Source organism: Leptodactylus fuscus, chromosome 3, assembly GCF_031893055.1.
Source record: "Leptodactylus fuscus isolate aLepFus1 chromosome 3, aLepFus1.hap2, whole genome shotgun sequence".
Lineage (NCBI taxonomy): Eukaryota > Metazoa > Chordata > Amphibia > Anura > Leptodactylidae > Leptodactylus > Leptodactylus fuscus.
In genome coordinates, this window is record NC_134267.1 from 191256186 (window position 1) to 191269716 (window position 13531).

General features: G+C 48.1%; 1 protein-coding gene across 1 annotated transcript in view; it reads left to right on the top strand.

Annotated features, from left to right (window-relative positions):
• Nucleotides 1-13531, top strand: part of LOC142198549 (uncharacterized) — a 74414-nt gene that overhangs the window by 26608 nt on the left and 34275 nt on the right. Inside the window, exons 11-12 of the mRNA XM_075269582.1 lie at nt 10457-10546; nt 11948-12136. Of these exons, the coding sequence (XP_075125683.1) occupies nt 10457-10546; nt 11948-12136 (279 nt within the window). The remainder of the gene's footprint in view (nt 1-10456; nt 10547-11947; nt 12137-13531) is intronic.

Below are 13531 nucleotides of genomic sequence, written 5' to 3' on the forward strand. Positions count from 1 at the left end.
ATATAGAAAGTTCCTGTATGAAAATGAACAAAACAACAGACTGTCACTGGGGAAAATCTTTAAAACTCTGCAAAATTTTTAACTAATTATATTTGCAAAAATGTGCAAATCTTCAAATCTATATATGGCTATGTTCATGGTAATACCTCTTTAATATAAGATGGAGATTTGAAGCATACCCATCTTTTCCCTGTCATGGGGTTTGGGGTTCCAAATCTCCTCTTCTCCATTATTAGAGATGAGCGAACACTAAAATGTTCGAGGTTCGAAATTCGATTCGAACAGCCGCTCAATGTTCGTGTGTTCGAACGGGTTTCGAACCCCATTATAGTCTATGGGGAACAGATACTCGTTAAGGGGGAAACCCAAATCCGTGTCTGGAGGGTCACCAAGTCCACTATGACACCCCAGGAAATGATGCCAACACCTCTGGAATGACACTGGGACAGCAGGGGAAGCATGTCTGGGGGCATCTAACACACCAAAGACCCTCTATTACCCCAACATCACAGCCTAACAACTACACACTTTACACACTCAATACCACCTCTCTGACAGTAGGAAAACACCTTGAAACATGTGTATTTGGCACTTGCAGTGAGGAGAGCTTGTCACCAGCAGTGAATTTGACCCTTGTAGTAAGTTGAGGTTGGCACCAACATTTGTTTTGAAAATCAGGGTGGATTGAGCCTCTAACCAGCAGAGTTTGGGCAAATTCATGGTGGAGGGAGCCTCTAAAAACCCCAGTTTGGACCAATTCATGGTGGAGGGAGACTCTAAAAACCCCAGTTTGGACCAATTCATGGTGGAGGGAGCCTCTAAAAACCCCAGTTTGGACCAATTCATGGTGGAGGGAGCCTCTAACCAGCCCAGTTTGGGCAAATTCATGGTGGAGGGAGCCTCTAACCAGCCCAGTTTGGACCAATTAATGGTGGAGGGAGCCTCTAACCAGCCCAGTTTGGACCAATTAATGGTGGAGGGAGCCTCTAACCACCCCAGTTTGGACCAATTCATGGTGGAGGGAGCCTCTAACCAGCCCAGTTTGGACCAATTCATGGTGGAGGGAGCCTCTAAAAAACCCAGTTTGGACCAATTCATGGTGGAGGGAGCCTCTAAACAGCCCAGTTTGGGCAAATTCATGGTGGAGGGAGCCTCTAACCACCCCAGTTTGGACCAATTCATGGTGGAGGGAGCCTCTAAACAGCCAAGTTTGGACCAATTCATGGTGAAGGGAGCCTCTAAAAACCCGTTTGGACCAATTCATGGTGGAGGGAGCCTCTAACCAGCCCAGTTTGGGCAAATTCATGGTGGAGGGAGCCTCTAAACAGCCCAGTTTGGGCAAATTCATGGTGGAGGGAGCCTCTAACCAGCCCAGTTTGGACCAATTCATGGTGGAGGGAGCCTCTAACCAGCCCAGTTTGGGCAAATTCATGGTGGAGGGAGCCTCTAAACAGCCCAGTTTGGGCAAATTCATGGTGGAGGGAGCCTCTAACCAGCCCAGTTTGGACCAATTAATGGTGGAGGGAGCCTCTAAACAGCCAAGTTTTGGGAAATTCATGGTGGAGGGAGCCTCTAACCAGCCCAGTTTGGACCAATTAATGGTGGAGGGAGCCTCTAAACAGCCAAGTTTGGACCAATTCATGGTGGAGGGAGCCTCTAACCAGCCCAATTTGGACCAATTAATGGTGGAGGGAGCCTCTAAACAGCCAAGTTTTGGGAAATTCATGGTGGAGGGAGCCTCTAACCAGCCCAGTGTGGGCAAATTCATGGTGGAGGGAGCCTCTAACCAGCCCAGTTTGGGCAAATTCATGGTGGAGGGAGCCTCTAAACAGCCCAGTTTGGGCAAATTCATGGTGGAGGGAGCCTCTAACCAGCCCAGTTTGGACCAATTCATGGTGGAGGGAGCCTCTAACCAGCCCAGTTTGGACCAATTCATGGTGGAGGGAGCCTCTAACCAGCCCAGTTTGGACCAATTCATGGTGGAGGGAGCCTCTAACCAGCCCAGTTTGGACCAATTCATGGTGGAGGGAGCCTCTAAACAGCCCAGTTTGGGCAAATTCATGGTGGAGGGAGCCTCTAAAAAACCCAGTTTGGACCAATTCATGGTGGAGGGAGCCTCTAATTAGCCCAGTTTGGACCAATTAATTGTGGAGGGAGCCTCTAACCAGCCCAGTTTGGACCAATTAATGGTGGAGGGAGCCTCTAACCACCCCAGTTTGGACCAATTAATGGTGGAGGGAGCCTCTAACCACCCCAGTTTGGACCAATTCATGGTGGAGGGAGCCTCTAACCAGCCCAGTTTGGACCAATTCATGGTGGAGGGAGCCTCTAAAAAACCCAGTTTGGACCAATTCATGGTGGAGGGAGCCTCTAAACAGCCCAGTTTGGGCAAATTCATGGTGGAGGGAGCCTCTAACCACCCCAGTTTGGACCAATTCATGGTGGAGGGAGCCTCTAAACAGCCAAGTTTGGACCAATTCATGGTGAAGGGAGCCTCTAAAAACCCGTTTGGACCAATTCATGGTGGAGGGAGCCTCTAACCAGCCCAGTTTGGGCAAATTCATGGTGGAGGGAGCCTCTAAACAGCCCAGTTTGGGCAAATTCATGGTGGAGGGAGCCTCTAACCAGCCCAGTTTGGACCAATTCATGGTGGAGGGAGCCTCTAACCAGCCCAGTTTGGACCAATTCATGGTGGAGGGAGCCTCTAACCAGCCCAGTTTGGACCAATTCATGGTGGAGGGAGCCTCTAACCAGCCCAGTTTGGACCAATTCATGGTGGAGGGAGCCTCTAAACAGCCCAGTTTGGGCAAATTCATGGTGGAGGGAGCCTCTAAAAAACCCAGTTTGGACCAATTCATGGTGGAGGGAGCCTCTAATTAGCCCAGTTTGGACCAATTAATTGTGGAGGGAGCCTCTAACCAGCCCAGTTTGGACCAATTAATGGTGGAGGGAGCCTCTAACCACCCCAGTTTGGACCAATTAATGGTGGAGGGAGCCTCTAACCACCCCAGTTTGGGCAAATTCATGGTGGAGGGAGCCTCTAACCAGCCCAGTTTGGACCAATTAATGGTGGAGGGAGCCTCTAAACAGCCAAGTTTTGGGAAATTCATGGTGGAGGGAGCCTCTAACCAGCCCAGTTTGGACCAATTCATGGTGGAGGGAGCCTCTAAACAGCCCAGTTTGGGCAAATTCATGGTGGAGGGAGCCTCTAAACAGCCCAGTTTGGGCAAATTCATGGTGGAGGGAGCCTCTAACCAGCCCAGTTTGGACCAATTAATGGTGGAGGGAGCCTCTAAACAGCCAAGTTTTGGGAAATTCATGGTGGAGGGAGCCTCTAACCAGCCCAGTTTGGACCAATTAATGGTGGAGGGAGCCTCTAACCACCCCAGTTTGGACCAATTCATGGTGGAGGGAGCCTCTAAACAGCCAAGTTTGGACCAATTCATGGTGGAGGGAGCCTCTAAAAACCCCAGTTTGGACCAATTCATGGTGGAGGGAGCCTCTAACCAGCCCAGTTTGGGCAAATTCATGGTGGAGGGAGCCTCTAAAAAACCCAGTTTGGACCAATTCATGGTGGAGGGAGCCTCTAATTAGCCCAGTTTGGACCAATTAATTGTGGAGGGAGCCTCTAACCAGCCCAGTTTGGACCAATTAATGGTGGAGGGAGCCTCTAACCACCCCAGTTTGGACCAATTAATGGTGGAGGGAGCCTCTAACCTGCCCAGTTTGGACCAATTAATGGTGGAGGGAGCCTCTAACCACCCCAGTTTGGACCAATTCATGGTGGAGGGAGCCTCTAACCAGCCCAGTTTGGACCAATTCATGGTGGAGGGAGCCTCTAATTAGCCCAGTTTGGACCAATTAATTGTGGAGGGAGCCTCTAACCAGCCCAGTTTGGACCAATTAATGGTGGAGGGAGCCTCTAACCACCCCAGTTTGGGCAAATTCATGGTGGAGGGAGCCTCTAACCAGCCCAGTTTGGACCAATTAATGGTGGAGGGAGCCTCTAAACAGCCAAGTTTTGGGAAATTCATGGTGGAGGGAGCCTCTAACCAGCCCAGTTTGGACCAATTCATGGTGGAGGGAGCCTCTAAAAACCCCAGTTTGGACCAATTCATGGTGGAGGGAGCCTCTAAACAGCCCAGTTTGGGCAAATTCATGGTGGAGGGAGCCTCTAACCAGCAGAGTTGGTGGAAATCAGGGTGGAGGGAGCCTCTAACCAGCAGAGTTGGGGGAAATCAGGGTGGAGGGAGCCTAGTATTAGCAGAATTGTGCAACGCTTATGGTGGATGAGTATGAGGATGCGGAGGAATTGGAGAGGTTGAGTACAGACATGGAGTTTCATGTTGGGGTGCTTTACACAGGTGGGCACAAAAATGACAGCTCTACCCAGTGGTGGTTCATTTTTATCAAAGTGAGCCGGTCGGCACTCTCAGCTGACAGACGGGTGCGCTTGTCAGTGATGATGCCACCGGCTGCACTGAACACCCTCTCAGATAGGACGCTGGCGGCAGGACAGGACAGCACCTCCAAGGCATATAGGGCAAGTTCAAGCCACAGGTCCAACTTCGACACCCAATACGTGTAGGGCGCAGAGGGGTCGGAGAGGACAGGGCTGTGGTCGGAAAGGTATTCCCGCAACATGCGCCTATACTTCTCACGCCTGGTGACACTAGGACCCTCCGTGGCGGCACTTTGGCGAGGGGGTGCCATCAAGGTGTCCCAGACCTTAGACAGTGTGCCCCTCGTTTGTGTGGACCGGTGAGAACTTGGTTGCCTACTGGAGGAACTGCCCTCCCTGCCGCCAACGTCACATGCTGGAAACATCTCCATCATATTCTGCACCAATTGCCTGTGGCAAGCATTGATGCGATTGGCCCTCCCCTCTACCGGAATAAAAGACGAGATGTTGTTTTTATACCGGGGGTCAAGGATAGCAAAGATCCAGTACTGGTTGTCCTCCATGATTTTGACAATACGCTTGTCGGTTGTAAAGCACCCCAACATGAACTCAGCCATGTCTGCCACAGTGTTAGTTGGCATGACTCCTCTGGCCCCACCGGAAAGTTCAATCTCCATTTCCTCCTCATCCTCCATGTCTACCCATCCGCGCTGCAACAATGGGACGATTCGAAGTTGCCCGGAAGCCTCCTGTATCACCATCACATCATCGGACAACTCTTCTTCCTCCTCCTCCTCCTCCTCCTCCTCCATTAAACGCAGTGAAGCGGACAGATGTGTGGACCTACTCTCCAGCTGTGACGGATCGGATGCTATCCCTAACTCCTCTGTGTGATCTGAGTTATCCCTGATGTCAATCAGGGATTCTCTCAGAACACACAAGAGCGGGATTGTAAGGCTCACCATCGCATCCTCAGAGCTCACCCTCCTTGTGGACTCCTCAAAGACCCGTAGGATGTCACAAAGGTCTCTCATCCATGGCCACTCATGGATGTGAAACTGAGGCAGCTGACTTTGTGGCACCCTAGGGTTTTGTAGCTGGTATTCCATCAAAGGTCTCTGCTGCTCAACCACTCTATTCAACATCTGAAACGTTGAGTTCCAGCGTGTGGGGACGTCGCACAAAAGCCGGTGTTGTGGCACATGCAGGCGTTGCTGGAGAGATTTTAAGCTAGCAGCGGCTACTGTCGACTTGCGAAAGTGGGCGCACATGCGCCGCACTTTCACCAGTAGCTCTGGAACATTGGGGTAGCTCTTTAGGAAACGTTGCACCACTAGGTTGAAGACGTGGGCCAGGCATGGAACATGTTGGAGTCCGGCAAGCTCCAGAGCTGCTACCAGGTTCCGGCCGTTATCACAAACGACCATGCCTGGGCCCAGGTGCAGCGGCTCAAACCATATTGCCGTCTCATCGAGGAGGGCATCCCTCACCTCGGAGGCAGTGTGCTGTCTGTCCCCCAAGCTGATCAGCTTCAGCACAGCCTGCTGACGTCTACCAACGCCAGTGCTGCAACGTTTCCAACTCGTAGCTGGGGTCAATCTAACAGCGGAGGCGGTGGCGGAGGAGGAGGCGGTGGCGGAGGAGGAGGCGGTAGAGGAGGAGGAGGAGGGGGGTGTTCTTCTCGTGTCCCTGCCAGGAATGTTAGGCGGGGAGACGAGGTACACCGGGCCAGTTTGGGAAGCAGTCCCAGCCTCAACTACATTCACCCAGTGTGCCGTCAGTGAAATGTAGCGTCCCTGTCCGCATGCACTTGTCCACGCGTCGGTGGTCAAGTGGACCTTTGTGCAAAGCGCGGAACTAAGGGCCCGCCTGATGTTGAGTGACACGTGCTGGTGCAAGGCGGGGACGGCACACCGGGAGAAGTAGTGACGGCTAGGGATGGCATAGCGAGGTGCCGCAGTTGCCATCAGGTCCAGGAAGGCGGGAGTTTCAACAAGCCGGAACGCCAACATCTCCTGGGCCAGCAGTTTAGCGATGTTGGCGTTCAAGGCTTGCGCGTGTGGGTGGTTAGCAGTGTATTTCTGCCGCCGCTCCAATGTCTGAGAGATGGTGGGTTGTTGTAAAGAAACGCCTGATGGTGCCTTTGATGGTGCAGGAGAAGGAGATAAGACAGGACCAGGGGAGGATGAGGTAGAAGTCAACAAAGTGGCGGAGGCAGATGAAGTGGTGTCCTGGCTCGTCCTCTGGAGTGCATCGCCAGCACAGTCAGCAGTGGCAGTGGCAGAGGCAGAGGCAGAGGCAGTGGCAGTGGCGTGAACGGCAGGCGGCCTTTGTCCTGCCGTTGCTGCCTGCCACTGATTCCAGTGCTTGGATTCCAAATGACGGCGCATTGAAGTGGTGGACAGGTTGCTCTTCTCAGAGCCCCTAATCAATTTCGAGAGGCAAATTGTGCAGACAACACTATATCTGTCCTCGGCGCATTCCTTGAAAAAACTCCACACCTTCGAGAAACGTGCCCTCGAGGTGGGAGTTTTTCGGGGCTGGGTACGAACTGGAACATCTTGGGAGATTCCGGGTGTGGCCTGGCTTCGCCTAAGCTGCTGACCTCTGCCTCTGCCTCTAGCTACCCTTTTTGGTGCTGCACCTGCCTCAACATCCACACTACTTTCCCCGCTTGACATCCCCCCTGTCCAGGTCGGGTCAGTGTCCTCATCATCCACCACTTCCTCTTCCAACTCCTGTCTCATCTCCTCCTCCCGCACAATGCGCCGGTCAACTGGATGCCCTGACGGCAACTGCGTCACATCATCGTCGATGAGGGTGGGTTGCTGGTCATCCACCACCAAATCGAACGGAGATGGAGGAGACTCTAGTGTTTGAGCATCTGGACACAGATGCTCCTCTGTTAGGTTCGTGGAATCGTGACGTGGAGAGGCAGGTTGAGGGACAATGAAAGGAGCGGAGAACAGCTCTGGGGAGCAGGGACAGTTTGGGTTATTGTTCTGTAAAGCTTCGGAATTTTGGGAGGAAGGAAGACAAGACTGTTGGGTAATAGGAGGAGAGGAGGCAGAGTCTGACTGGCTGCTGGACAATGTGCTGTAAGCGTTCTCTGACAGCCATTGCAAGACCTGTTCCTGGTTCTCGGGCCTACTAAGGTTTGTACCCTGCAGTTTAGTTAATGTGGCAAGCAACCCTGGCACTGTGGAGTGGCGCAATGCTTGCTGCCCCACAGGAGTAGGCACGGGACGCCCTGTGGCTTCACTGCTACCTTGCTCCCCAGAACCATTCCCCCGACCTCGCCCACGGCCTCGTCCACGTCCCTTTCCGGGAGCCTTGCGCATTTTGAATTCCTAGTTAGAAATTGGCACTGTATACCAGTAGTAAAAATTGTGGGTGCACGTAACCCCAATATATTCTTTGAATTCCCAGTCAGAAACTGGCACTATATGGCAGTAGCAAGAAATGAGGGTATTTGTATTCCCAATATACTCTTTGAATTCCCAGTCAGACAATGGCACTGTATACCAGTAGTAAAAATTGTGGGTGCACGTAACCCCAATATATTCTTTGAATTACCAGTCAGAAACTGGCACTATATGGCAGTAGCAAGAAATGAGGGTATTTGTATTCCCAATATATTCTTTGAATTCCCAGTCAGACAATGGCACTGTATACCAGTAGTAAAAATTGTGGGTGCACGTAACCCCAATATATTCTTTGAATTCCCAGTCAGAAACTGGCACTATATGGCAGTAGCAAGAAATGAGGGTATTTGTATTCCCAATATACTCTTTGAATTCCCAGTCAGACAATGGCACTGTATACCAGTAGTAAAAATTGTGGGTGCACGTAACCCCAATATATTCTTTGAATTACCAGTCAGAAACTGGCACTATATGGCAGTAGCAAGAAATGAGGGTATTTATAACCCCAATATATTCTTTGAATTCCCAGTCAGACAATGGCACTGTATACCAGTAGTAAAAATTGTGGGTGCACGTAACCCCAATATATTCTTTGAATTACCAGTCAGAAACTGGCACTATATGGCAGTAGCAAGAAATGAGGGTATTTGTATTCCCAATATACTCTTTGAATTCCCAGTCAGACAATGGCACTGTATACCAGTAGTAAAAATTGTGGGTGCACGTAACCCCAATATATTCTTTGAATTACCAGTCAGAAACTGGCACTATATGGCAGTAGCAAGAAATGAGGGTATTTATAACCCCAATATATTCTTTGAATTCCCAGTCAGACAATGGCACTGTATACCAGTAGTAAAAATTGTGGGTGCACGTAACCCCAATATATTCTTTGAATTCCCAGTCAGAAACTGGCACTATATGGCAGTAGCAAGAAATGAGGGTATTTGTATTCCCAATATACTCTTTGAATTCCCAGTCAGACAATGGCACTGTATACCAGTAGTAAAAATTGTGGGTGCACGTAACCCCAATATATTCTTTGAATTACCAGTCAGAAACTGGCACTATATGGCAGTAGCAAGAAATGAGGGTATTTATAACCCCAATATATTCTTTGAATTCCCAGTCAGACAATGGCACTGTATACCAGTAGTAAAAATTGTGGGTGCACGTAACCCCAATATATTCTTTGAATTCCCAGTCAGAAACTGGCACTATATGGCAGTAGCAAGAAATGAGGGTATTTGTATTCCCAATATACTCTTTGAATTCCCAGTCAGACAATGGCACTGTATACCAGTAGTAAAAATTGTGGGTGCACGTAACCCCAATATATTCTTTGAATTACCAGTCAGAAACTGGCACTATATGGCAGTAGCAAGAAATGAGGGTATTTGTATTCCCAATATATTCTTTGAATTCCCAGTCAGACAATGGCACTGTATACCAGTAGTAAAAATTGTGGGTGCACGTAACCCCAATATATTCTTTGAATTCCCAGTCAGACACTGGCACTATATGGCAGTAGCAAGAAATGAGGGTATTTGTATTCCCAATATATTCTTTGAATTCCCAGTCAGACAATGGCACTGTATACCAGTAGTAAAAATTGTGGGTGTATATAGCCCCAATTCTATTGCTAGGGGACTTGCAGGGTATTTCTGGGGTGAAGGTGGGGGGGCACACCGTTGGAACGGGTATCGGGGTATATATCGGGTATACGGGAATACACTGACAGTGTATTCCATTCAGGATCCTGGGAAAGCTGGGTTGCGGCGATTGAGCCCGTCAGTGCCACGTTACACTGACAAGCTTCTCCCTGGAATTTAGCTCTTACAAGAGCTGTTGGTTGTCTTCTCCTTCCTATGCTAGCCTGTCCCTGCCTACCCAGAATCTAAGCCCTAGCTAGCTGGACGGAAACCTCCGTCCTCGGTGAATTGCAAGCTCAGAATGACGCGAAGCTGGGCGTCGCTGTTCTTTTAAATTAGAGGTCACATGTTTTCGGCAGCCAATGGGTTTTGCCTACTTTTTTCAACGTCACCGGTGTCGTAGTTCCTGTCCCACCTACCCAGCGCTGTTATTGGAGCAAAAAAGGCGCCAGGGAAGGTGGGAGGGGAATCGAGTAATGGCGCATTTTACCACGCGGTGTTCGATTCGATTCGAACATGCCGAACAGCCTAATATCCGATCGAACATGAGTTCGATAGAACACTGTTCGCTCATCTCTATCCATTATCAGTCGGAGAATTAGAATTTTGAGATCCTTTGGCAGATGTTTGTTGCAAATCGCATAAAGATTTATACAGCTCTCATTGACTCCAATAATATCTATACCTCAAGTCAATTAAAGGGAATTACTATGAGCAAAGAGTCAGGTTCTAATGTGAAACGTGTATCATTCCAGCAAAAACATAGTCTTAAAAAGCCGAGTATGGAGAGAAATGTCTACTGTATGGCTGCACTCCAGCTTCTTGCCATTTGATTCATTGACAGGTCTCTCCCTATATGCAAGTAATATGGCCACATGCATAGGCTTGAACTATAATAAGTCGAAAAATATCATACTACATAGATTATAACACTGATATCATATGTACATAAGTCATCTATGTCCCATTTGTTGCAGGAAAACACTGGCTGTAACACCTGGCAAGAGCTGGAAGGTGTCAGAGAAGAATGTGAATCCCTTCAACAAATCTTAAATACCATCAATCAGGTATGTAGTATATTAATACATAATGTACAAAGAGCTTTATGCACAAAGATTTTGGAGCTTAAATGGGGGTACAGTTCTCCTTGTGGGGGGGTACCATAGGAATCATACACATTCTATGCCAGGCAATGCACCCTGGGAAAAAAGGAGAGGTGAAAAGGAGAGGTGTGTTGAGACGTATAACGTAGGCAGGGGCATAAATGATCCCTGAAATATATGCTAACTGCAAATGCACAGCCTGGTGGATAAATGCAACCAAGCGCTCGGCACTGTATTGAGGTAGCAGCTGCCTGCAGTTGAGGTACTTCTTTGGAGATGGCTCTTGCTTTGGCTAATATAATTAGTTTTATTGCAGATTTTTGTGATTAGCCAGAAACTCATTCACTTTGCAGGTACTGTAAAAGCAGTGTTTTTTGCTGCAGCATTTCCTCAGTTGCACAAATGAGTCGAAATTGACAAGTCACTACAATCTGTGGCTGTGCGATGTGTGTTGTGGTCTATGGTGCTGTTCTAGCTGAAATGTTATAGGGATGTGTCACTTGTCCTCACATGTTTGTTAGTAAATTCAATACTTGTATGCGTCATAAAAAAAATTCTGCACATCCTTTCTTTACTGTGCCACTCTACCCGAAAAGGTAGGAATAAACTGGCAACTGGGTGTAAGGCCATTCATCTGGGTTTAGTCAGTGGCAGAAAGTTGCCACAGGGAGTCAAGGTCCGGGAAATAAAGAGGAATCCAACACAGATGTCTGCCTCAAGTCAAACCTTGTCAAGGTGATATGTCACTACACAGCCACCACTGACTGGACAGCGTAAGAGTGTTAACACCCAGTTGTCAATTTCATCATACATTTCTAGGAGAAATAACAGAGGAATGGTAATGTCATGGGGAATATGGACAAGTCAGGCCAGATGAGGGAGTCTCTTGAATTGTCACCTAATAAATATTCATACTATTTTTTAATAGATATGAATATCAATTCCTCACAGTTTTTAAAGGGATCCTATCAGTCAGACACAATTTTTTCTAGGTACCATGTCGGCATAGCCTTAAGTGCTCAAACAGCACTGGGGGCGTCCACAATGCTGCGAGAGAACTCTCTACAGTGCCGCCTCCATCTTCATCAGGAGCGTCCTCTTCAGCCTCTTCTTCCAGCAGTGGCTTGTAACTTCTAGGCCTCGGGCCTTGGGCAGAGCAGACTGCGCATGCCCACAGGCCACGAGAAAATGGCCGCTTGCACAACTAAGATATAAGCAGCCGCTCCTGGCATATAATATTTATAAGCAGACCTATAAACTGAACTATTGCCATACTCCGGTTTGTAAACTCCATTTCTCTCCAGTTGTTTGATCAGACACCTCCTTTTGCTTTGCCATTGTATTTAAGCGTTCCTCTCTTTTTAGTTGTGTGAAGGAGATACAAGGCCTGATACTATCAATGCAGAAGAAGACAGAAGTGCTACTGATGATACGCGACGTTCTGCATCTCCGTCCAGCAGGAGGTCTCCAACTCGTATGTGTTCACCTCATAGACAAGACACAGCCATTAAAGTGGTACAGAATGCTCTGCAGAGGCGCCAGGAAAGAGAGAAAGTAAGGCAGATCATATACAGATTAACTATGGAACAGTTTTACATAAGATAATAGTGAAAATATAGATTTGTCAGAAAGCCTTCGAATGTGCATCCTTCTGATATCTACCTTTAAGGGAGTCTGCCACCGCCATCACCTCTTCTAAACCTCTTATATGGTGTTGTAGGGGTATTTATGTTAAAGTACAATCTTGCTGTGGTGTGGTGCCACCCAGGTTATGACTGCAGCATGGACACAACATGTTCTCCGGACTTTGATTTTTTTTCCCCTTATTTCTGTCTGTGCAATAACAATACAAAACTGCACCGCCACTAATAAAGGAAAGCTGGTAATCCTTCAATACTTACTTAAGTTAAGGCACTGGCGACTGCAGCTGGTACCCTATGCGGCATCACCCACAATCTGTATGCAAGAGAGTTGTTTGGTGTACCCTGGTCATCGCCATGCCTGCTAAAGTCATTATTTTCATGTGTGGTGGGCAGAGCTAGATGGTTTATTAGCCATTTTGGAAGTAGCCCACTCCCTTTAATATCTAACCTAATCAGCCAATCATGTGTCAGCAACTAAAGGGTTATTCCTATCATGGCTGACATGTCAATACAGGGATTGATTTTCTACTTACCTGACCAAGACATTTGGAAACAGCCAAACACAACTGTTCTACGCTGTTTCCATAATCCTATAGAAGTTAATAGGAGTTACGGAATCAGCTGTGCTGTGGTGTTTCTATCGCTCCGGACCACCTCAGGGGGCTGAGACAGAGATATTCTGTTCTCAGGTAAGAAAGGCTGTGATGAATATACCCCATTAAATGGTGTAGGCAAAAACTGCTAGACTGGTGCAAGCTGATGGAAAAGTGCAATAACTTAACCTATGTGTTACAGCTTTGTAGATGAATATGGTCTTTCATCCTCTTATACCAATAGCAATCTGAGCCTGCAAAGAGTACTGGACTGTAAGAGGGCAGAGAAATATTTCCTTTGGTAAATCTATTTTTCTGCTCCATCGGGAGGATAATAGATGGTTGAACTTTGGCATAAACGCCATAAATCCATCCTGCCACCAAAAATGGTTCAAGATGCTGTGGAATAATGGTGTGAAAGAAAACACTCCTATTTCAGTATTTCCTGAGTCCCTACTGGTCTCTACTTTCTTGTCACTATTGACACACAGGAAATGACTGCTCAGCCAATCACTGGCTCAGGCAGAAATCTATTAAGACCACGGATTGGCTGAGTGTTCATTTCCTGCCTGTCCAGAAAGTGGAGACCAGCAGGAGATGCAGAAAGTGTTGGAACAAGAGCCGCAGGGGAGCAGTGGGGTCCCATTATTGTAACTTAGTATTTTTTAATAAATCCCTTTACTCATCAATAAAGTACCGCAGCCTGGGTGTTA